Source organism: Sander lucioperca, chromosome 23 (assembly GCF_008315115.2).
Source record: "Sander lucioperca isolate FBNREF2018 chromosome 23, SLUC_FBN_1.2, whole genome shotgun sequence".
In the NCBI taxonomy this organism is placed as follows: Eukaryota; Metazoa; Chordata; class Actinopteri; order Perciformes; family Percidae; genus Sander; species Sander lucioperca.
In genome coordinates this window covers 10,333,262-10,358,123 of record NC_050195.1, presented here as the reverse complement: position 1 = coordinate 10,358,123, position 24,862 = coordinate 10,333,262, and the positions used below count along the sequence as shown (strand labels likewise).

The 24,862-nt window shown below is 42.3% G+C and overlaps 1 protein-coding gene across 2 annotated transcripts in view; it reads left to right on the top strand.

Moving 5' to 3' along the window:
* drosha (drosha ribonuclease III) overlaps nucleotides 1-24,862 on the top strand; it is a 95,356-nt gene that overhangs the window by 2,842 nt on the left and 67,652 nt on the right. The window contains exons 3-15 of one of the 2 annotated variants that reach the window (XM_031285174.2): nucleotides 70-138; nucleotides 2,294-2,606; nucleotides 4,985-5,126; nucleotides 6,917-7,077; nucleotides 8,143-8,223; nucleotides 10,399-10,485; nucleotides 10,734-10,820; nucleotides 14,101-14,172; nucleotides 14,526-14,607; nucleotides 15,277-15,345; nucleotides 16,960-17,129; nucleotides 18,880-19,004; nucleotides 23,131-23,230. In XM_031285174.2, the coding sequence (XP_031141034.1) occupies nucleotides 70-138; nucleotides 2,294-2,606; nucleotides 4,985-5,126; nucleotides 6,917-7,077; nucleotides 8,143-8,223; nucleotides 10,399-10,485; nucleotides 10,734-10,820; nucleotides 14,101-14,172; nucleotides 14,526-14,607; nucleotides 15,277-15,345; nucleotides 16,960-17,129; nucleotides 18,880-19,004; nucleotides 23,131-23,230 (1,558 nt within the window). Of the gene's footprint in view, nucleotides 1-69; nucleotides 139-2,293; nucleotides 2,607-4,984; nucleotides 5,148-6,916; nucleotides 7,078-8,142; nucleotides 8,224-10,398; nucleotides 10,486-10,733; nucleotides 10,821-14,100; nucleotides 14,173-14,525; nucleotides 14,608-15,276; nucleotides 15,346-16,959; nucleotides 17,130-18,879; nucleotides 19,005-23,130; nucleotides 23,231-24,862 lie in introns of both variants that reach the window. The other variant, XM_031285173.2, reaches the window with a different exon arrangement.

Below are 24,862 nucleotides of genomic sequence, written 5' to 3'. Positions count from 1 at the left end.
GTAACTTTCATAAAAGGGGTCAATCTGTGAGAGGAATTTTCTTACTACCATGTGTGTGCTTGTTCACAGGGAGAGGTATCGTCACAGAGAAAGTCGGAGATCCCAGTCGCCCGACAGGCACAGAAAGAGGCCTCGAAGGTACACATACTAGGGGTGGTGCGGTTCATGAAAAAACATCCGAATCGCTCGGTTCGCATGTCTCGGTTCGGAGCGTGTGTGCGTCGCACGGTTCGTCAGTACACTGTTAATGTGCACTAACCACTTACTGCCGTAGTGCCCACTTTCGACACCTATGTTAAAACACAAACGACGAGGGGGATGAGCAACATGAACGCAACACATGGCAGCTGATTGGACGAATGCGTCACGTGGTTCTTGCTGCTCCCGAATTTCAAAACAGACTCTAATGGCGTCTCGTTCTGAATACGATCTCGTTTTTTACGAAAATAGTTCACCGAAAAGTGTTTCTGAAAACATTTTAAGCGAGAAATAGGCCGTCATCAAGGTCAGTTTGAAAGATTTCCGTCAGATTTTGAGAGGCGCCGAGCCGACCGCTCCTCAGGTGGAGTGTGGAGTGCTGCAGGTCACGTCACATGATAAGAGAAATGGTAAGTGGGAGAGATGAGGAAGCTGCCCGGAGTTGGAGGATGCGCCAGCGTCGTATATAGTCTGGCGTGTGGGAACATTTTGGATTTCATGTTACCTATGTTGACAGCGGAAATAAAACAATAGATAGAACTGCCACTGTGTGCAAGCATTGTGCAACATGCATTCAATATGCTAATTTTAGCTATATATCATATGCTGAAGTATATTTCTGGAGTGTTAAAGATTAAAAGAAAAAATAACAAGAACCGTACAGAACCGAAAACCGTGATAGGAACCGAACCGTGGATTTTGTGAACCGTACCACCCCTAACACACACAGTCTATTATTTATACACATGCAGTCCATTGTTGCAGAAGAAGGCAGTTCTATGATAAAACACTTTTCAAAATTGTGTTTGTCTTATCAAAACTGTGTAATATTAATTACCATTAAACCTCTAAACTGTTCCAGATGATTTCTTTGGTCACTTTTTGACAGCTTGCAGCTTTTCTCATGCCTCCTGTGTTTTTGTGTCTTTTTTTTGTTTGTATACAGTTGTGCTCATAAGTTTACATACCCATGCTAAAGTTGTCTAAAAAGAGGAATAAAAAAAACATCTTTTGGAAATTGATCTTAATGCCTTAATATAATATTGCGCAACGAGATATTGCGATCACGATATTGAGTCGATATATCTTGCACCCCTACTTGGACTACAATTTTTTGACAAAATAATGCCATTATTGGGGCGCCCTGGCGGCCTAGGGTTAAAGGCGGTGACCGTGCAACATCCCCGGTTCACCTCGGGCCTGGGACCATTGTTGCATGTCATTCCAGATCTTTCTTTCCCTCCATTTCCTGTCATCTCTTTACAGCCGCCTATTTCATTAAGCCCCCAAAACATAACAATTAAAAACAAAACGCCAACAAAAAGCTGCCGTTACAAACAGGGGCATGACGTTTTAAAGATGTGATACCAATCACAATTAACAATGACAATAGTCTTAACAGCAAGAAGTGTGTTCAGTATTTTATATGGTCTGTAAAGTAGAACTGAACCACTACACTTGGTATACCAACAATACCAAGTGCACTGGTTCAGTTCTACTTCTCTGGAATGACATGCAACAATGGTCCCAGGCCCGATGTGAACCGGGGATGTTGCACGGTCAGCGCCTTTAACCCTAGGGCGCCAGGGCACCCCAATAATGGCATTATTTTGTCAAAAAATTGTAGTCCAAGCCGAGAGATTGAGGTGATGTCACAGGAGTAATTTTCTTACACAAAGCTTTTCCAGAGTCTCTACAAAGTATGTTTTACACTCTTTTTTTAGTGACTAGTAATTTGACTTTGACATGTAAAATCAATGGAGCTCCCCTTTAATAACTTTGTTGCTTTCAACAGTGTTTGGTGTTTTAAGCCGCCAACGTCGTCTTCCAGGCAGCACTGCCAGCTAGCACTAGGATTAGGCAATGGTTAGGTGCCTTGAAGTCGACGTTGGGGGCTTAAAACACCATTGAGCGCTTTCAGCCATACCTAACATTCTTCATTTAGCGATTGGAGCTACCTCTGGTGTCATCATGCAACCTTAACTTGGTCCCTGGTCCCACGTTGATAACCAGTGCTCATAACCTCCGTCTCGGCCTAGTGCGATAATTGGCTTTTTTTTCTCTTCCCTTTCCTTTTTAAATGTGCGCTTTGCAGCCGTTCCACAAGCAGAGACAGGAAACGTGGTCGCTGGGAAGAGGAGAGGGATCGAAGGACGGAGAGCTCCTCCGGCCTGAGCAGAGAGCGCAGCTACTCCTCCGCCAGGAGCCGAGACTCCGAAGAGTCCTTCGCCGACAGAGAGCGAGAGCGAGAGAGGGAACGAGAACGAGAACGGGACCGAGACAGAGAGACGGAGAAAGAGAAAGAAAAGGGGGATTTTGAGAAAGAAGAAGAAGAGCTGCTGAAACCTGCCTGGATCCGCTGCACACACGCTGAGAACTACTACTCCAATGACCCCATGGACCAAGTGGTACTGTTGGCACTTATGTTTTAATGAACTAATCTACACTCAGTTGCTAATTGTTTGCAGTCATATCTAATCCTCATTTAAACCCTTTTGCCAGCGTTTCAGAGTCCACTGCCAAACACATTTCCTTGCCTGCAGTTTGTTAAGGGTATATTAAACAGGAGAATGACTTGTTCTAATTCGTTGAATTTATCACAGTGGCCATTAACACTGAGCACAGACTTGTTTTATATTGTTTTACCCATCTGACTGGCAACGGAAACTTTCCTAATCTTCTGTCTGCCAGGTGGTGATAAAGAGTTGGATTAACTGCTCTCCTGAACGCGGTATCTTTTTCAGCCTTTTAAGTTTTTTAGCAAGCACTCAAAAAGACACCTTAGTCACCATTTCCAAATCACCACCTGCCCTCTCAAATGCTTTTCCGATGTCGCTGGATCTTTTGGAAAGAGCCCACCTCTTCTTCTCTAAAACTCTGACCTTTACCAGTGATCTCTGGATGTGGGCTTCATGCTGTCATCAGCTTCTTTTTTCGTTGCTACAAAAAAATTACACATTCTGCCCAAGACCTGACCTGTCTTTCAATAAGACCAAAGTGAAGGTACACGTCTTTTCCCCCTGGGACAGTGAGCAGTGAGGACGCTTCCCGTGGGAGTCACCGTAGCTTTTCCAAAAGGGTGTTGAATCCCATCGACGGTTAATAGCAGGGCTTCTCAAAGTCCGGACCGAGGTCCGCATCCGGACCGAACGACAAGTCAAACCGGACCCAGCCCCTAAACCTCTGGTTAGAAATACAATACCTTAGGAAGTCTGACGTTTTCTATTTTTTAAATACATTTTATACTGATCAATAAATCCTTAGTGAAGTTGAATATACAGTATTGGTGTAACAGACCGTAGTTGATCTCCCTCCCTAAAAAGATAAATAGGTTTGGACTTATTTTTACAACTGAAATAAAAAATGTTTTAGAGAGAAAGTAGGCTACCAAAAAAATCGGTACCGGTACCGAATTCCTGGTAGTGGTATCGGTCCAAAAGTTGACCAGGAAAACGGAGAACTCAACTTGAATTTGTGTTGCTTAAAAGTTATAAGTAAGTTGATTACCTGTTAACTAGCGTCACATGCAGCGATGTGTTTGTTGCCTCTAACGCATTAGCACCGGGTTTCGGTACCCAACCCTAAATGTGTTATGTGTTTACTTCCTCCATTACCATGGCAGGATGAGACAGCACTGTTATCATACAGCTGTGACTTCTCCGTCTTCCATGGAGACACAGAGTGGAAAGGTTATGAGATTATGTTGGACTCTGACCTAAATGAGACCTGGGGTACCGCTGTTTCAACTTACATAGCATGAGAGTAGGGCTGCAACTAACGATTATTTTCATAGTCGATTAATCTGTCGATTATTTTCTCGATTAATCGATTAGTTGTTTGATCTATAAAAATGTCAAAACACGGTGAAAAATGTGGATCAGTGTTTCCCAAAGCCTAAGATGACATCCTCAAATGTCTTGTTTTGTCCAAAACTCAAAGATATTCAGTTTACTGTCACAGAGGAGAGAAGAAACTAGAAACATATTCACATTTAACATGCTGGAATCAGAGAAATCTTATTTTTTTTTAATAAAAAAAATGACTCAAACGATTAATCGATTATCAAAAAAGTTGGTGAATAATTTAATAGTTGACAACTAATCGATTCAACGATTCATTGTTGCACCTCTACATGAGAGTTCATAAGCTGGAAATTTCACCCCAAACTTTTAAACAGATTCATGTTTTTATGACCTTACAACAGCAGTTTGGGCGTTTCTCTTCAAGATGAAGAAACATATGGTCTCAGAAAGCAATAGGCTCCTTCTCTGTGGAGCTTATTTTTGAGTGATTTTACTCACAAACAAACAAACATGCAATGACATAATTATAGATGTATCTGTAGATTGACTGTTATTGTGCACATATTAAGAAAAAATCAAACATCATGGGCAAAAAAATCGATTCATATTTTTTAATAAAAAAACCCAATTTATTTTTATTTTGTTTTTTTATTGTTTTTTTTGTTTTTTAAACTGTATGTCTACTGCAATCACATGGGGAAAGTAACTACATTTACATACTGTGAATCGTTTTTCTTAACCGAGCATCGTTTTTGAATTGAAAATCAATTTTGAATCGAATCTTGAGCCTGAAAATCGATATGGAATCGTGACATTTTCTGAATCGTGCACCCCTAATGGGCACTTTTTCTTTCTTTTTAAAAAGCAAAAAGACTGGTTCCACTAGGGCTTTTTTCATCTGCCCTTTTTCTATATTTCTATACAAAAAAATTCTGAATAATGTATGTTTTTTTTTTTTTTTTTATTCATTTATGTGTGTTCAGGGAGACTCTACTGTGGTGGGGACCAGTAAACTGCGGGACCTGTACGAGCGCTTTGAGGAAGAGCTGGGGAGGAGACAGGAGAGAGCCAAGGCTGCTCGGCCGGCATGGGACCCGCCCAAGACCAAACTAGATGAGGATCCAGGTGGGCCTTCCTGCAAAACTAGTTGGGTATAATCGTGGAGGAACATTTTTGCTGTGTGAAAATTGCCACATTGTTTTGTTGAATTATTAAACCAATGCAAATGAGTACAATGTAGAGTAATCTGCGTTATTTTACCTCAAATTTTGCACTATGCACCATGTGCGACAGCCGTAGCAGTCAGTGATTGATATCTGAAGTCAACCTTTACCTGCCCTTTTGTGTGTTCTTGTTACTTTTGTAAGCACGTACATTGTTCTGGTTAGGTGGAACAACTAAATAACAATGTGCAAACAGTTAATACATCTGTTAGAAATCTTTTGAAATTGATGTGCGTACACACTTGCTGTCTTCTCAGCAGTGCATTCGGCTGAGGCAGAGATAAAGTTCAGTGTTTATGATGTTATCTGCAGGGCTGTCAGCCTGATTGTCTCTTTGAGCACTGCAATAATATAAATCTCGCTCAGGGAGATCATTTTCTGAACATGTTGCTCCGGGCACTGACTACACAATCAAGTGCTTGAGTTAAAATGCTGATAAGCATTGAAGACCTTGCTTAGCTAAGAAGCACAAACCGTGCAACTGAGTGGTAATTATAATCCTCATTTTGGTGTGAGGTTTCTTTTTTAGTAAGGGAACGTGTGAGAGAAATAAAGAAAACGAGTGCCAGATGTCAGCATCAACTGGGCTGCTCTTGTAGTCTCATAGATGCTTTTGAGTCTGCGCTTGGCTTGAGAAGCAGAAATTGTAATGAAGTAGAATATTTAAACAACAAATCCAACATGGCTTAGCTATATTTGTTTTCCTAAAGAAACATTAAAGGCATAGTGTGGATGTTTTGAAGGGGTCTTGTATGAGGTACTTATCTATAGTCTGTGAATACGGAGGTTGGGACGCCCCCAGTTTGGAGAACTAGGCAGGAGTACCGACACAGAAGGTAAGACACCTCAAAAAATAAGTTTAAGTGTACGCTATAGTTAAAATATCGGCTTTACCTTGCTGTCAGACAGCCCTTTCCAACGGGGTTATCTATGCTTTTTCAAAACCACCAGACTCCTTTTGACAAAAACAGTAATTTTACCTTGTAGAATGGTTAGTTTGTTTGTGTTATTGTGTGACTTTGGTGTCTTAAAGGGTTAGTTTGGATTCACCCGGAGTCATACATTTACCTTTACCCTGTTCTGCGGGGTAAAATAACTGTTTTTGTCAAAGGAGTCTGGTGGCTTTGAAGAGAGCTTGGATAGATATAACAGCTTCAGTTCCCCGTCTGAAAGGGCTGTCTGATGGCAAGGTAAAGCGGTGAAAATATTCTAAATATAGCCTACACTTATACTGATATTGATTTCTTTAGGTGTCTAAAATGTGTCTAGCTGCTGCCCCCGTCAACAGCAACATTACTTAGCTTCCGTGCTGCTCCTCCTGTCTCCTTCTCCAAACTGGGGGCGTGCCGACCGCCGTGTAATACATTGACTATGGATAAGTACTTCATATAACCCCTATATATATTAAGACAATTCAAACGAGTTAATAGATCTGAAACGCTGCTGTGTCACCAGTATTGTGTGGATAATTATTCCTCTACCGGAGTTGGCAGAGCCAGAGTGCCCACAATTTGAAAACATTTTGACAAGATTGCTTTACTGAGACTTTATGTTGCGTAATACTTTCTGAGGGCACAGCTGAGTTGGGGGAGCTTAACCACTGAAGCCGCTCCGGCTCCCCGAATTATGTTTCAGTTGTCAGCCCTATGACGTTGTCGTGATTAAAGACCTTTTTGCACTCTTTGTTTGCAGACGACAGCAGCAGTGAGTCAGACTGTGAGTCAGACGGCGAAGGAAGCACCTGCTCCAGCAGCTCTGACTCCGACGTGTTTGATGTCATCGCAGAGATCAAGAGAAAGAAAGCTCACCCTGACCGCCTGCACGAGGAGCTGTGGTACAACGACCCCGGGCAGGTCGGTCGTCCTCCTGTCTGACATGTATTGTTACGAAGCCATATTCGTCTCCCATTTGTTTTATCTGCTACATGAATCTTTTGTAATTCTATACAGGCCTCACAAATTATTAAGAGCTGGAGAACAGATCCATCCGAAACCATTCCTGAAGCTATACTGCACATGTGTCCCATAACATTGCCCATGACATATCATGACATAGGGCAGTCGTGGGCAAATAGCAGCCCGTGGGCCAAATCCTGTCCTTCAGAAAAAAACATTTGGCCCCCTGGCAGCAGCAGAAATATTCACTTTCATACTTTACGCTAAAATCTTTACACAAGTTTTCACAAAATGAAAAGATAACGGTAGATAGCAGTAGGTAATAGTGCACATAAAAAGCTTTAAGTCTCAATAAAAATCCCCTTGTAACATCTAATACTGCCCCTACACGCTATTTCAACAGCGCATGGTGTCAGCCAAAGGACATTGTGCCAGTAACATTAGTTTCTAAGCCAACAACAGCAGTTACAGTATTTAATGTTAACCCCCAAAGCAACATGCACATGTGTGCCTTCATCCAAATACATGAAGTAATCGGGGGGGATGCACTTCTGCCCTTGTATAACAAGTTGGGGGCCAGTGTATCTATAATGTAGATACACATCACGATGTAATACTTTGTCAAGTATTTTCCCACTCCTAATGCATTTGCCACAATATTTGATTAAGAGGTCAGGTCCTTCTCTCTGAGGTTTTGAAATCATTCTAGTTAAATATTGGAAATAACTTGCTTCAATAAACGAGGCACTTTGAGGTCCGATATCTGACTACGTGATTGAGAAAAGTGTTCGAGGATTATTGAAGTTTGTTTTCCCCTTTTTAAAGAATGCTTTTCCAACTATTGCTGAAATGTTAAATACATTCAGATTGCCCAAACACATAGAACTTCAAAACTCCAAACTCCAGCGAAGAAATAAAGGTCAGGAGCATACAGTTGTGAGGTGTGAAACGTTCTGCAGCCTCCGTGTTATACATGGCAAGTGAAGCAGTTGTGTCTGATTTACGTATTTTCTTTCTGTCCAGATGAATGATGGCCCCTTGTGTAAGTGCAGTGCCAAGGCCAGACGTACAGGGATCCGCCACAGCATCTACCCGGGGGAAGAGGTATGACGCGCCGTGAATAAATCACCCTTTCATAACCTTGAAGTTGTGCCACAGAGGGGCAAGGACATTATTCTAGTTGGCTAAATGTATTCTCTCTACAGTGACCATTTCCCATTGTATTAAAGGGACAATAAGTGAAGTTGTATCATCCCAGAGAACCAAATGATTACTCTCACTGTAAGAACTTTACAGGGGGGTTGAGCTAAACCAGTGACTCATCGATTATTTTTGCCAGTTGCAGAGATTTCTGGTTTTCATTAGGGCTGCTTATAACTGTAATTCCATAATGTTGTCAGACACTTGGAATATTAATCCGAGCCTGTCAGTGGCAAAACGAGCACTTTTGTGAAGGTAAATACAAGCTGGACAATTGCCCTATTAACTTACATTGTAGCTTGTTTCTCCACTGCCGACTGCAGCGATCTCTCTTAATACTGGACTAATTTCAAAGATTGTTGTTCCCATCAGTCACTTAAAGGAACATGCCGACTTATTGGGACTTTAGCTGATTCACCGGGGAAACTGGGAACTATATTCTCAGAAAGACGAAGCAGCTGCTCCTTCTGCTACTTGGGCGGAGTATTTTGCTTGCAGCACCCGAGAAGCCCAGCATATCACTCCGCCCAAGTAGCAGAAGTAGCAGCTGCTTCGTCTTTCTAAGAATATAGTTCCCAGTTTGTATACATTTAGAAGATGGCTGTGTCTCATGTGACCTTGTTATTTGTACACGCTGTGACTATACAAATCACAACATGGAAATAGGAAAATGTTGGCGTTATTTTGTCACTTATTGGGAGCAGTAGACTAGATGGAACCTGTTACCTCCAGGATCTGTGCTAACTAGAGATGGTCCGATACCATTTTTTGCTTCCCAATACCGAATCTGATACATGAACTTGCGTATCGGCCGATACCGAGTACCGATCCGATACCAGTGTGTCATATATTTTATTATGTTTTAACAACTGTATACTACTATCCCTGTATGGATGTGATATTATTTCTATCTTTGTTGTCGGTCTGGCTCAGGTTAAACTCTTTGTGAAACATGAATGCCACAGAACTTTTCTTTTATTATGCAGTTTGACAGTCAGTTATAATGGAAAAAGAACAGAAATAAACTACTTTAACGTAGATTTTCTTTAGGGCTTTATTACGTGGTATCGGATCGGTGCATGAACTCCAGTACTTCTCGATACTGATAGCAGCGTTTTAGGCGGTATCGGAGCCGATACCGATACTGGTATCGGAACATCTCTAGTGCTAACCAGGCTAGCGGTGGAACCGTCAGTCAGAGTTACGACACGCACAGAGATGAGAAGGGTATGTATTGACTTATCTAACTCTGAGGGATACGGTGAATAAGCTAAAGTCCCAATAAGTCGCCGTTTTCCTTTAGACAAAAAAAACATAGGGTTCAGGTTGAAAAGACGGTAGTTACCCTTTTAATGTCACAGATTACTAAATGAGCGTGTTAACCTATGGTGACATGTTTTTCATGGAGGTAAATTAACATCAACCTCCAGACAAGGGCTGATAAACATTCGCTGTAGTAGATGTATACTCACCAGGCATTTAATCGTTGTATCAAGGTCATTTTATGTCTTAATAAATGTGTTTGGGGGGGGCTCGGCTCGCCCCCTCATTAGTCTTGCCTGACCTGGAAACATGCAATAACAGTATATGGGAAATGTGACTGTATTCATTAAGAGAATGTCAATTACATTTTCAGTCATCCGGCATTTACTGGAAATGCTGGGTTAGATGTCTGTTATTAAAAAAAACAGTTCACAAATAGGATTTGGTCTTCAATGGTTTAGATTTTACAAAATCTCTTTTTGTGTGACTGCGTTAACGTGTGTAGGGACAAACTTTAATTCCTCATTTACATTAATAATTGTTTAGTGGAGGAGATCCTTTGACTTTTGGTCGAATATACATTTCTTTAGTCGGGGACACTTCTAAAAATGAGGAAATGGCTTGCTAGGTTTAGGGATGTAACAAATGTTGGGGGTATGTGGACAATAAAGTGAGTTCCGTACATCATTTGTATCTCTTACATCTGTAATGGGCTCTCTGGTGTAACAGCACAATTTAAGAACAAAGCACACCTTTTGTTTTAAAGAGGATCCGCTTAGATGTCAGTTACTGAGTTTGTGTGTCTTTTTTTTTCAGCCTGTAAAACATTGTCGCCCAATGAACAACAATTCGGGAAAACTGTTCCACTACAGGATCACTGTGTCTCCTCCGACCAACTTCCTGGTATGACTTTGTCTCTTTTATCAAGACCCTAAAAATGAGAGAAATTGCTTGTCCGAATCACTTAATAAAATAGGCTGTGGTGTCTTATTAGTGCCCTTAAATCATGATTTCTCATTTTTCTGCATCCTTCAGCACTTGAGTATTAAGATTTTATATTATGTTTAATACATTTTTATACAGCGAGATGGCAGTAATCACCGCACTAAGCCACTGTGTGTTTGAGCGGTCCTGCTGGTTTTCCGTTTCAGACTGACAGGCCGACTGTGATCGAGTACGATGACCACGAGTACCTGTTTGAAGGCTTCTCTCTTTTCTCCCACACCCCTCTCACTAACGTAAGTCTTACACTGTGCCTGTTTCAGATATAATGTCATCTTTATTATTTCCTTGCAATTTGCAGTTCCTTTCATGTCCTGTTGCAGGTGTCACGGATTTTTCTTCACTTTTTTGTCTGAAAGAGTCCTGTTGAACCTCGCAAAAGTGAAACAAAGTTACCAGGGTTGTTTCTAGGGCTGGGGCAATATGCTCTTGTCCCGATTTCATTCTTTCACGATACATGGCTGCCGATTCGATTTGTATTACGATTTTCATGCATTGCGATTCTAGGAGTATTGTGATTTTCTTTTCCTTCTTTAACAAAAACCAAAGTTGAATAATACACTGCTAGAGACACTGTTTTCTAAAAACAAGAATGCACATTACACATCAGTCAGTCAGTCTGACATTTATTTCATTGGTAAAGAAGAACATAACATACATTTTCTGCTCTGTTTACATACCTGCAAACTAGTTGCTTTTCGGCGAAAATCGCCGTTTTGAATGGGTGTATAAAATGTGTCACCTCTTTCAGCCCTTCTGAGTTTGCAGGTATGTGTTTAGCTGGAAACGGATATGATGTAGCCGCCGACGGCGTTACCGTATAAACGGAAAATATTTAGGTCAATCATTGGTTTGAAAAAGAAGAAAGAAAATTCACAATTCTAGGGAAAAGAATCGATTCTAAAATCGTCACGAAAACAATCACGATACATACGATTTTCAATTTTTTCCCCGCTCCCCACCCCTTCTCCTCCTCTTCACCTTCAGAAAGGCAGTTCATACTCAAATACAAATGTGTGTTATACATAAAACTAGGGCTGCCACCTCTTAGTCGATTAGTCGACTAATCGGTCGTTTTGGTCTTAGTCGACTAAGATTTCTTTAGTTGATGACGCATTTTTTATGCTTATTCATGCTTAATTACTCATTTCCAAGAAACTTATGAGCACATTTCTGGTAAACACAAGATTTAAAGTGGTGCTTTTGCAGGATTAATTGTGGAGAAAGTCAGTTTTACAGATTCATTTTCATTAACTACATTTATATTGTGCTTTTCTAGTCTTAACCACCTCTCAAAGAGCACAGCTCTGTCGATTACATCAACTAATCGATTAATCGACAAAATCATATAAGTGTTAGTCGACTAAGAATTTCTTTAGTCGAGGACAGCCCAACATAAAACAAGCTGTATACTGTAAACAATTTCACTTATTTATTTCAAAATATTTTGCTGGTGTCCAAAAACTCATCTGAAGTCATAGGAATGTCATGGACAGACGTAAACTTTTAACACACATTTCTTCCGGTGGAATTTTCGTATCGAGGGAAAATCATACGGCCATGACATGACCGTGTTTTACAAAATTCTGTTGTTAACAAATTATTCCAAAAAAATTGTAATTGAAAGTGGAAACAGACAACCTTTTAACTCCCTCATCCCCTAGTATTTTAACTTTGTCAGTTGGATATATATTAGGGCCGGGACTCGATTAAAAAAATTAATCTAATTAATTAGAGGCTTTGTAATTAATTAATCGAAATTAATCGCATTTTAATTGCATCGGTCAGGCTAACGTCCACGCTAACTCCTATGTGTTTTGCGTTGAGGTGATATTTGAGGCTCGATGTTCTGCGGTGATACGCAAATTCCTTGTTGCATAGCTTGCACACAACCATGCTCTTGTCGACGCTTCCATCCTTTCGTTTTTTAAAACAAAATTTCCCATCCACGGGGCCAAGCAAAGCGGTCTCGTCAGCTTCTTCGTTCATGTTCACTGTGGTTTGTTGTTGTCAGAAGTCAAGAACGCTAGTTGGTGCTCCAGTATAATCGGTCCGTCGAAACTCATTCATTGAAAAACGTTCCGCGGTGCAAAAATAAGTGTGGTTAAAATTGTTATTTATTTTTTGCGTAATTAATTAACGCGTTAAAGTCCCGTAATTAATTAATTAATCTTAATTAACGCGGCCCTAATATATATATATATATATAATATGTATATGTTAAATCATAAAACTATTGTTATTCATGTCTTTGTATTAGTTTCAGTTGTACAGCCCAGTGCTGATATTCACCCACGTCTACTGTGAATTCTGTTTCCTCCTCTTTGTGATGTGTGAGCCTCTGCTGTGTAAAGCAGCCAGGTCTGTGATTTAATTTCCTCTCTTCCACACACTGCTCGGCCGCTGTCGGCTCTACACTGGCCACATATGAACCCTCCTCCTTCTACACGTCTGTTAAGGCGGCACATATAATTTAGGTCAGCGTTTGAGTGAAAAAAAAAGATCCCCTCCTCCTTTTAACTCCACTCTCTTCGAAAATAACTTCAAATCGGCTTTTGGCTTCGGGTCGGCTTCTTTGTTTGCCTGGACAAAGTGCTCCTCGCTGGCTTTGCTGACCTTGTCGCACAGTCTTTCCCTCACTTTTGAAGGCCCATCAGTGACGGTCAAACATTAGAAAGGTGCTGGCTTAAAAGGACCCTCTCTTCCTGTAGCCATTGGAGCTGCGCGCCTGACGTTTATTCTGAGAAGGAAGTTTAAAGGCAGCGAGAAATCGATAGGGGACCTCCGAGCCCCATTTCTTGAAAAATGAGTTCAAAGTTGTGAATATTTCGGTGTCTAGAAATACACGTGTGCTTGTGTCCGTCAGTGTCTGCGCGTGTGTATTTTTCCTGCATGTTTGAATAATAAACTACTTGGTCAATATCCATCTAGCTCGAAAAGAGCCCCGAGGATTAGGCATGATTTGAACTGGATAATTTAAGCAGCCCTTGTTAAAAGCTGGGGGTAAACGCTTCGTGGCAGTGTGGGGATTAGGAACCTCGGAGCGTGGTGATATTAGCCCCCTGCGTGTTAGCCGCCGGGATGGGCAAGAATGAACGTGGCTCCCAGGTTAATCTCTTAAAATGGGCCCCCGCGCTCTGACAACAATGACCGTGTAACTAGGGAGATTAAACACAGAGAAGCAGGCTTATCTGTTTAGCGAGATCTGCTTAATTTTCAAGAGTCAGGTGCACGCTGGTGTGTGATTTACGGCAGCGAGTGCTTGTACATGGCTGCGTTTTTAAATTGACCAAAGTTTGTGCTCGTTTGTGGACATTGCAGTGAGTTACAGTGTGGCTTCTTGAGCCTACGTACTTTTTCTTCACATGGTTGCGTGCGCCATTTTGGGTGTGCGCCACAGCAGAGATGAGGCTTTAATGAGTTTCCTTGAAAAGCTGTAACCTCTGCCTAACGCCATGGTAATGAGTCGGCCCGTCCTTTCTTCTTCTCGTCCCTCTGTTCCTTTCATCATCACAGATTCCATTGTGCCGTGTGATCCGCTTCAACATAGATTACACCATTCACTTCATAGAGGAGATGGCACCGGAGGTCAGTAAAACCACACTTTATCTCGCAGCTCTTTTCTCACCCCTTTTTGTTTTTATCTCAAACGGCGGAGTCTGAGCACCGCTGAGCCACACGTAACCCTCACACCTCAGTGCCTTGGTTAGCGACGGTGCTAATCCTTGCATAAGAGGGAAAAGAGATTCTTTTTTTACCTGCAGAGGTTGATTACACCGATAAGTTGGCTTATGTGATGAAGTTAAAGAACTGGATTCAGTCATATCTACATTGAGGTGTTCTTTATGGCAGTAGGCTTTCTTTTTTGAGTCTGCTTGTGCTGTGTGCTCACATAACACTGTCTCTGTCTCTCTCTCTCTCTCTCTCCCTCCCGAGTCCAGAACTACTGTGTCCAAGGCCTGGAGCTGTTTGCCTCCTACTTGTTCAAGGATATTCTTGAGCTGTATGACTGGAACCTGACAGGTATGATTCCCAAAACCGAAGGCCCGTTTTCACAAAAAGAGATTTTGCAAGGAGTCCTGACACGCAGATGGCAAACGGTGGCAGCTTCACACTTTACAAATGATTTGTAATTGTTGCATGCAAATTGCAGGTACATTTGGGAGTCTAATAGACTCTCACACGCTCATGCAAGTATGACATTTGTGTTGATAGTGAAATGTGTTAAAAATGAGCAGTGAATGAACTCAAATCACAGCTTGCATGTCACAGAAATGGTGAAACCGGTCCCTGGACGACTGTATATCTTTCATTACTGATATGTGTCATCTTGTTTTTATGGGAAAGTATTACGAGTCGACATTCATTGATTGCCATATATATATATATATTTGAAATTGCTCTGCTTAAAAACATACATATAAGTAAACGTTGCCTCTAATAAATATGTAGCTGCTCGCGACTGTTTCTTGTTGCATGTTGTGGTAAAAACTGAACACAAGCTAAAAAGCTGAACTTTAAAAAAAAAAAAAAGAAATGTTTTCATTACATTCTCATTTGTTTCTTATTACAATTGGTACAATGTATTCTGATAAATAATTGTGATTATCGTGTCAACCGTAACTTTACACTTCTAATATTAAGTTGTGTGAAAACAAACAATAAAAAAACAACCTCTGCTCTTTCTTCCAGGTCCTGAATTCGAGGCCTCTGGATGCCAGCGGTTCCATTTCATGCCCCGCTTTGTCCGATTCTTACCTGGTGAGAGTCTCAACCTGCAAAGGAACCTGTACAGCTTTCTTTCTGTCTCTCTCTGGTGGTCAATCAGTGCTCACGTTAAAACAGGCTACATGGGAAGAAAAAGGGTCTCCAGTAATGTCTCCTCCAAACATGCGCCGGTGTTGATATTTGTGCTGTGTTCTCAGCAAAATGATGGCTTGACTTACAGCACCGGAGCTGCCGTGTAGCTGCATGGCATTCATCTTTGATACACATGATGGTGCTGGTGCACTGTAATATCGCCACAATGTTTATGTGCGTTACTGTACGTGCCACATACCTTTTTTTTTTCCATCAAAAAAACAATTTCTCTCCCAAATTTAGTCCTCTACAAACACTTAACTGCCTCTTTTACAAAAGCACACCAAAACAAGGTGGTCCGATGCCATCTGTGAAGCGAGGGAGATGAGAGAGGGGGTTGCAGTGAGAGCAGGATGATGGCGTGTTTGAAAGTTACAGTGAGAGTGTATGGGGGATGCATTTGTTATTGTGTTAATGCATTTCCAGGACTGAGAGGGCAGTGGATTTTTGTGCCTCTCCACGTGACCACTCGTAAATGGAGGTCAATCAATTTTGCATGAGTGTCTATTAAACTGACTCCATTTGACCTGGTAGATTGCATGCATATGCCTGGCTTTATTTCTCTGCACATTCCTTGTGATACAGTTTTGAGTGTTATTTTGTATGTGTCATTATGTGCCTTCACGTAGTGTGCGGTATCCGACCTCACATCAGTGCCTCGGCTTCTCGAACAGTGCTAACAATGCATGGGGACATTTTCAAAGTATGTAATATTGACTCTCAAACTCACAAGTCGGCGGAGGTGAGGCGGGGTGAGATGCTTGTATAATATAAGATTTTCTCCAACAACAGCCTTGATTTTGGGCCAAGGATTTTTAAACACTGAAAGAAAGCATTGTATGGGAGCTCTGTGAAACTTTTTCCCTTGTTGGAAAAAGTCACAGCTTGTTTAATACCACAAACTGTAGCTATAAAGTTTTTTTTTTTTGCGTTTAACTGTGAGCTGCATATCTTGTGGTGGTGTTTTTATGCTTCAGTCCATACATGCATATATTTCTGCAGTGTATTTATTAGGGGTGTACGATATATCGATTCAATCTATCCAATATTATCGACACAAAGTGGATATATCGATACACATCGCCATCTTTTATTTTGAAATTCACACTTTATATTTTTTCTTATATTTTTGTTTTTAGTTTAAATGTCTGGAAGAGCTTAGTAATGAAATTGTCAAATCACGTTTTAGTTGCTTTTGTAAATGTATTTAAATGTAAGTGATTGTGTAACATGGGCTTATGGTATCGTCTCGCATCGGTCGCAGGCCCCTGAATTGAATCGTATCGAAATCGTATCGTGGCAGACTTGATTGTGATTTTCAATAAATAGTGTATCGTTATTCAAAGAATCAATATCATATCGTATCGCAGGGTTCAAATAGTTGAGCAAATCTACCAGTCACTTGCATATTTTACCTGCATTTGGGTGGTGGATGGTGCTAATTTTGAACCCTGATGTATCGTGATGAAAGGTGTGATTTACACCCCCAGTATTTCTGTTTATCAATGGTCTTAGATGGCGGGAAGGAGGTGCTGTCCATGCATCAGGTGCTGCTCTACCTGCTGCGCAGCAGCAAGCCCCTGGTCCCCGAGGAAGAGATTGCAGACATGCTGCAGTGGGAGGAGCTGGAGTGGCAGAAATACGCGGAGGAGTGCAAGGGCATGATCGTCACCCACCCGGGCATGGTAAGGCCTCAGCTGCACTGTTACGACAGGAGGCGTCTTTGTCTGCTCTTTCAAGGGCATTCGTCGCCCCCAACCCCGACACTGCAGGAACAAGGCTGTTCCTGTTAGCCTGTGACATGAGCAGCCTCACCTATTATCCCCAAGGGCGTTTGCTGTCGTCAACATTATTCGGCCCGGAGCTTTTATGTCACAGTGAAGTTGGTTAAACTCCTTGTCTCGCCCATATTTTAAAGGATGTACAGTAATTGTGTCTGGGTGAAGATGTCATTGCTAGCTAAAAGGTTGCAAATGAACAGTGACCGTGATTGCGTAACCTTTGGCGTGGGTGAGTTATTGAGTCAACTGCTCTTCCTGGCAGGACTGAATTGTTACTGTCAGGAGTTTCCAGATAGGTGGGTGTGTAATAGTCTTCCGTCCCTAGACCCAAGCTAAAGATTGGTCTGCCAGTCAAACAACAGTCTATTAAAAAGGACATAAATAGAGATTTACCTTGCATGGGTGATAATGGAACTATCTGGGGCATGGTGAACAATGGTCATCCCCCTAGTCACTCCCAGTTTTTTTTTTTTTTTAATATTGCTTTTTTGGTTGTTGCAAAAATGGTTATTTTATAACCATTTAATTCCATTTAAAAGTTTAAAAGCATGCAGGATTGTCTCAAACAGTCCCCAGTTGTTTTATGTAACATTATTGTCATGTCATATGTTAGAAGTATTACCCATGATTGATAGTAGTGCTGCATCTGACAAATATTTGCTTTATGGATTAACCTGTCAATTATTTTTCATACTAAATGGACCGATCAAAAAAGATTCAGATTAATTTGCTGTCGATCAAAAAAAACAATTGATAGTCATCACAACCTTTTTAATTTGGTAAAGAAAGTATTTTTCTTGGTGATACGGAATTCAAAATCACGCAGCAGTTGGTGCTCTAGAGCTCGGTAGCCCAATTCAGTCCATACATGCTCTCATTTTGTAAACAAACTGTGTGATATGTCAAGGTGACGCGTACTTCTCCAAATGAAGTGGTCCGATGCCAATCAAACACGCCATGCTCAAGTGATTATTTTACAGTGGCATAGTCGACAAATGAGGGCACAAATGTCATCAACCTTCAAACAGCTTCGGTGCATTAAAGTATTGGTAAAGAAGCAGTGGGTGCTCATTGGCCTAGTGTATGTAAACGAGCATGCACGATGTATTTGTGTCTGGATTGTAAACAGGGCAATCACCGAGCCCTTTCATCAAGCCAATCAAACCTGATTATGTCGCTTTAAAGTCAAAATCAAAGACGGCTGGCAACCTCTTGCTCTCAAATCAGAGTTTGTATGCAGGCCGTGACAAGCGAGTGCGCCTAATGTCAAGGTGAGCCCGAGCCTCGAGCCATCTGCCGCGCGGCTCATCACGCCTTATGCTACAGCCCCTTCCTCTGATCTCGCAAAATGCCTGACAGGCTAACTGTGATTTGGGAGTCAGCTGAGCACGTGTTGCTTGTCAATCTCCTCCCTGATAAGAGCGTCAGGGGTTAGCTCGCCATCCCTGACATCACTTTATCATTGTTGTGCGCGCGCCGCGAGCCGAATCTGGGCCTCGCCGCGTTACACCTCCTGTGACAGGCGACCCTCGTGGCGTGGATTATTTGTGATTTCACGTATTGGTAGCAGGTGATGGAATGATGGCTGCCTTGTAGCGATATGAATGGGTTAGTACCCTAACGTGATTCACTGTGCTGACTTCTTTCACCCTAGAAACCGAGCTCAGTGCGTATCGACCAACTGGACAGGGAGCAGTTCAACCCAGACGTCATCACCTTCCCCATCATCGTTCATTTTGGGATCAGGCCGGCTCAGCTCAGCTATGCCGGAGACCCTCAGTAAGATGCGCACACACACACACACACACACACACACACACACACACACACACACACACACACACACACACACACACACACACACACACACACAAATGTCGACCACCCATCCAAATACAGATCTTTCCCCTCACCCACTGTGTATCGTCTCCCTCGTTCCCTCTACTCCGTTTTTACCTGCGCTCTCCCAGGACACTCTTAGGGCAGAATCTTTCGTGTCGCGCGTAGAGGAGCACGAGAGCGCCGTATGTCGAAAGAGGAGGGAAGATAGACAGATAGATGGAAATATAGGGAATTGAAGGATGAGAAGACGATTGGCGTGACATTTCCACATGCATCGTCACGGGTGCCAGGTTTCCGCTGGGTGCCTCCGCCGAGGGAGCTGCTGCTGTTTATGTCTCGTGAATAGTAATGCCACACACGCCATAGGGCTGCAGTAATACTGTACCTTGCCGCTGCATAATTAACAAAAGCAGCGTATTCGATTATCTGAGCTGCGGTCTCCGCGGTGTTCAGAGAGAAGTGACAACGCCACGCCCACACCAATCAAAAGGCAGTGCACAACTTGGCTTCTGTGCTTTCACTCCAAATTGAAACCTGTGGATTTCTTTTCAACCCACATAACCGGTCTCAATCGCAACAGTCAGGAGGAGGTGCAGGAGGAAAGCAGTGAGGATGATCATTAGGAAATCCATTTAGGCAGAACTAGTTTGCTTCTTCCTCCTGACTAATGTCCCCTCTCCCCTGCCGCTACATTTTAGCCGCCTGTCCGCTGAGCTCTTTCATCCCTGTGCACCCTGCTGCCATGTCAAACTTCTTAAAGCGGCAGACAACAACAAATTTATGGATGGACTGGGACATCATTAGCTGATGCAGCAACGAGTAGTAAGTCGGTGTTGATTGTGGCGGCGGCAATGCCACAGAGAGGGAGCCTTGGTCACAGCAGCAGCATATATTAACTCTGACTAAGACTGAATAAGCTATGTTGTCTTCATCGCACATATCCTTCTCCCTCTCTCTATGTTTTCTTTCCTTGCTAGCTCCTGCCTGTACAACTCGGTGCAGGAGGACTTGTATCTTGCGAGTCATACCTCACACTCCCCACTGGACACATTTGGGTTCAGGGCCTCTACTCAAGCTTCTCCAGCTCCATCACGACAGCTGAGGCAAGAATGATGACATGTCAGAGGTCAGGGAATGTAAAGAAAAGAGAGCAGGGTGGAACAGGACAGACAACCCCAGCAGGAGAGGGATGAAACATGAGAGAAACATGATGAAAGGATTGTAGGATGGAAAAGGATATGAATGGCATGCAGAAACAAAAAGTGAAGTCTCTTACAGAGTGTAAGAGACGGAGAGGGTGGTTGAAACTTAGGAGACGGAAGCGACTTTCAGACGTACACATAAATGTGCTGTCAGTTTAATGCCGGTCTAATTGAACAAGCCACATAGTCTCTTTTCTGTTAAAGTGATGGCAATCTCACAGGGTTGGACCAAGTAACATTCCTGTAACACAAGTTTGAGTTGACTGCTCTCACATTTACGCCTCAGTAACACACATGGATTCAGAGTGGCCGGGTCTCTCACGAGCCTGAAATTGAGCACTTCATTTACATACTTAGCTCTGATTGGGTTGTTCTATTTCTCACATTGCCACTCTACAAGCACACAGGTGAAGTAGTTAATTTCCTGAAGTGCTGTGTTTCCGTGCATTGTTTTTCTTTTTTAAGCCCTAGTTGCTTGTTAAAGTCATATTGTTGTGAATTCAGAAACTGAATTATTTTTATTTTTTAACATACTTGACAAGGAGTAGAAAACAAATATGTGCCTCAGTTTCATGAAGAAAACAAAATGAACGTGTTTGGCTGTCATCAGGTTGTCTCTCCTGTGCGTCAAATGATTTTTGGATAAAATTAGACCTTTCTGAACGATTCAACTTCATGCTGCTGGGCACCTTTTCAGTGCATTCGTTCTCAATAAATTGCATCCTGTCATGTTTCTAGTGTTTGAGTCCAGACGTTTGAATGGGGGGGTAACATAAAGGCAGCAGAAATAAAACCAGAGGGAGATCTTTCACACCTAATGTACTGCTACAATGCAATAGATTTGTCATCATTTCTTATGCACAGTTCAGTACAATGAAATACTGTGAATGAGCAAAATTTAAGTTGTAGTGCAGCCATTTCTAATTTCAAATCAATATAAAAGATATCCTTTTTTTTCTAATTTTCCCTTCACTGTGCAGAAAAACACCAGTTTCCCTAAATTATATTTTTACAGATAGTTTGTTAGTTCGTTTTATTAGTTCCTAACCCTTTTTAAAACACCAAAGTCACACAACAACACAAAGAAACTAACCGATCGACGAAGTGGTAGACACTGCTGAAACTCCTGTCTTTTGCGAGGTAAAATTTCTGTTTTTGTCAATGGAGTCTGGTAGGTTTGAAGAGAGCAAGGATAACGGCTGTCAGCAAGGTAAAGTGGTGAATATTCTTAACATATCTGCTTTATAATCTACCGTAGGTAATACACTGACTATGAATAAGTACCCTTTTACAAGCCCACTTCAAAACATCCAAACTATCCCTTTAAGGTAGTATAATCTATCTGATAAATGATGACAGTGATGAGGAAATGTATCAGGGGTCTATAAGGTTGGTTAGACTAGTGAGAAGCATGTAACGAGTGTCCCCCGTGCTCACAACTGCCATTCATGCAAACACGAAGATAAACACTCATTCAACTGCAAGGCACGTTTTTAAAACGTGTCACTTTAAATCAGTATTTTCTAACTCACTCCTGGTCTTTGCTGACCCCCCCCCCCCCCCGCCTCCCATGTAAAGTAATTCTGTCGGTAAAGGTCCTGTCATGTTTGAGTAGAGCCGTTACGGAACATTCACGCAATAGACACCTACTGTATGTTTGGATGCCAAAAAGTAGCCAGTACGTTTGCAGATAGATGAAGCTAGCAATGCTACAGATGCCATGCCTGCAAAGTGACTAGAGATGGGGAAACAGGAGAGAGGATGAGAACAGAAAGAAAGAGGCAGCATATGCTAATGAAAGCATGTGCAGGGAGTGGCGAGAGCCGCGGCACTGCTACCCTGAGAGTACACAGCGGATCTGTGGAAAGGTCATTGGAGCGGATTGGGGACGAGGGGGCCTCCCAGGCTGGGTAGACGTTCTCTCTCGGTTTCACTCTCTCTTACTTCCCCTCTCTGTCTCTCGTCCGCTCCGGCTGCTTCAGTGCGGAGGTGCTGGTGAGCTGATAATCGGGGCGGTAAAGCCGTCTCATTCCCTCGTCTCATTCTCTAATGAAGTCCCCACTATTAAAGCCCTATAATTCTTCTATTCCACAGTACACCCCCCACTTCCCTCCTTTGCCTTCCTTCCTTGCTCCCCTTCTCTCCTTTCTTCTTCTCCTTCTGTATGCCTCTCTGCCCTTCTCTCTTTCAATGCACCATCCTGTCCCCCAAACCCCACCACCTTACCCCTCCAGCCCACCAATCATAATTGAATAACTCTGGGTAAATGAGGAGAAAGTCTCCTGAATGGGAGCAGAACGGTCACACTCGGCCCTCAGTGCATCAATCAGGAGGTCTGATTGAAAAGAGAGAGAGAGAGAGAGGGAGGAGGGGGAGGGGTTGAGAAAGGGTAGGTGGTTAGTATGGCGGCTACATGTCACCTTGCCGATAACTCCCTGCCTCTTTTCACATGCAAATGAGAGCTAAGACAATGGGGTTTTTATAGAAAATGAGAATAAGGTGGTTGTGAGACAGCTCTCGAGCCACGCGTCGGGGCCACTCGAATGTTTCATTACTTACAGCTTTTTACGAGAAAATAAAAATGCGGTGAAGTGCAAATCGTGTGTGTGTGTGTGTGTGTGTGTGTGTGTGTGTGTGTGTCCCTGCTCGCAGTTCAAACAGTGGACATCTGAAACCGAGAATATTCTGTGTCCACTGCCCTCACACACAAGCAGCTAATGCAATAATAGCCAAAGGCACAATTATGTTTAATATCGGGCAAGCTGCAGATCAAAATATTGATCTGTTGTTGCAAACCAGGAGAGTGAGGGTGGAGATGGACTCCTGTCAGCCTGACACTTTTTCTTATTTGCTGTTGGCAGGTACCAGAAGCTGTGGAAGAGCTATGTGAAACTACGCCACCTGCTGGCCAACAGCCCTAAGGTCAAGCAGATTGACAAGCAGAAGCTGACACAGAGAGAGGTGGGTTGAAAGAAAACAAACACCCTTTGATAATTTTTCTTTTGTCACACTCATATTTTAACATTGCCAGGTGGCTTGCACTTGTTACGTGATTGTGGTGCAGTGTGCTTTCAATTTAAATATTTCGGGAGCTCATTTTCCTGCAGATATGAAAGGTTCTGCTGAAACACTGGAACATTTGCGCACTCTGCAGAAATAAGAGCAAAAAAAAAAAAAAAACTATTACTATTATTCCTGCTGTGCGCACTGATTCAAATGCTGCTTATCTGGAACTCGCCGCTGGTAGTCCGAATTATTGCCTGGAAGTAACAAGGATGCTGTTGTGACCAAACAAAAGTGAGACAGCCAAAACTTACAATGGCAACATTATTTTCCCGTTTTGTTCATTTTTGTAGAAAACGCAGCTTTGCTTTCACGCATTTAATGATTTGCCACAACAGATGCATTTTAAAATATTGCATCCAGGGCTTTACCTTGGGGGAAAAAAAAAATAATTTGCACATTAGTACCATGTCCATAAGACTATATACAGTGTTATTTATATAATATATAGTAATTGGTTTCACTGAACTGTAACTTTGACTAAACAGTCCAGCCGTTACACGTATGAGCAACTCTTCATTATTCACAAAACATTCACTGAAGACTCGAGAGAAAATGGAAGAATTTTATTTTTGGATTTGCGTGATGTTTGACAGATTGCACCATCCAAGACTATTTTTGATTTACTGTCCTCATGCTTCAGACCTTTACCTCCAGCCTGTTTAGCTCAGAAATATCATAATTTTTTTGTCTTTCTCTCCTTTTGTCTTTACTTCAGGCATACATACTTTGCTTTTATTTGGTGTGGAAGACCGAAAGTCTCTTTTACTCAATTTAATAATGCATAATTTAGATGAATTTACAGCTCCGAAGAAAACTGCTGTAACTGTTCTCCTGAGTTGAGCGTTAAGGTCAAACCACCAACAGGGATTGAGAATGATAAAACGTTCCGATTTAGCGAAGTAATGACCATGGTAGCCACAGGGAATCGCAGCGTACAGGTGCTGTGTGTGGCCTGAACGTGCTTTGTCCCGCCATATCGCTTCTGTAGGGACTGCTGTAGTGTCTCTACAGTAGATACAGCTTTTTTTTTTTTTTTTTTTTTTTACTATCTAAGGCTTTGAGTGTGTCTCTTCCTTCGGTCTGTTTGATACACTCTGAACCAATAATGAGTAAGAACTCAGAGCTCAATTAGCTTGTTTCCCAGGTAGCTCGGCAAAGCTCTCCAGCTAACAGGGCCTGACAATCCTACTGTCAACCTGCACTGAAGCAATTAGTGAACCCAAACACATGCACACTCACACACTGGGTCCGTCAAGCTCCACCACAAGCATTAGCTATGTCAGGTGTCTCTTCACTGCAGTGGCAGTGAGGCATCTCTACTTATGTAATGCCCCAGGGAACACTCAAGCTTCCTGTGTAAATGGTTTTTCAGTGAAAGACTAAACGTCTTGGTTTTTCTGGTCGGCATTCTCTACCATTAAGAATCACCCCGTCAGAGGTGCTCCCAGCAATGTTGTGCTGCTCCAGCTGGGTCTTTGATACCTCTGTGCTCAGTCTGGAGTCCACAGAGCTCCACGGAGACCAAAG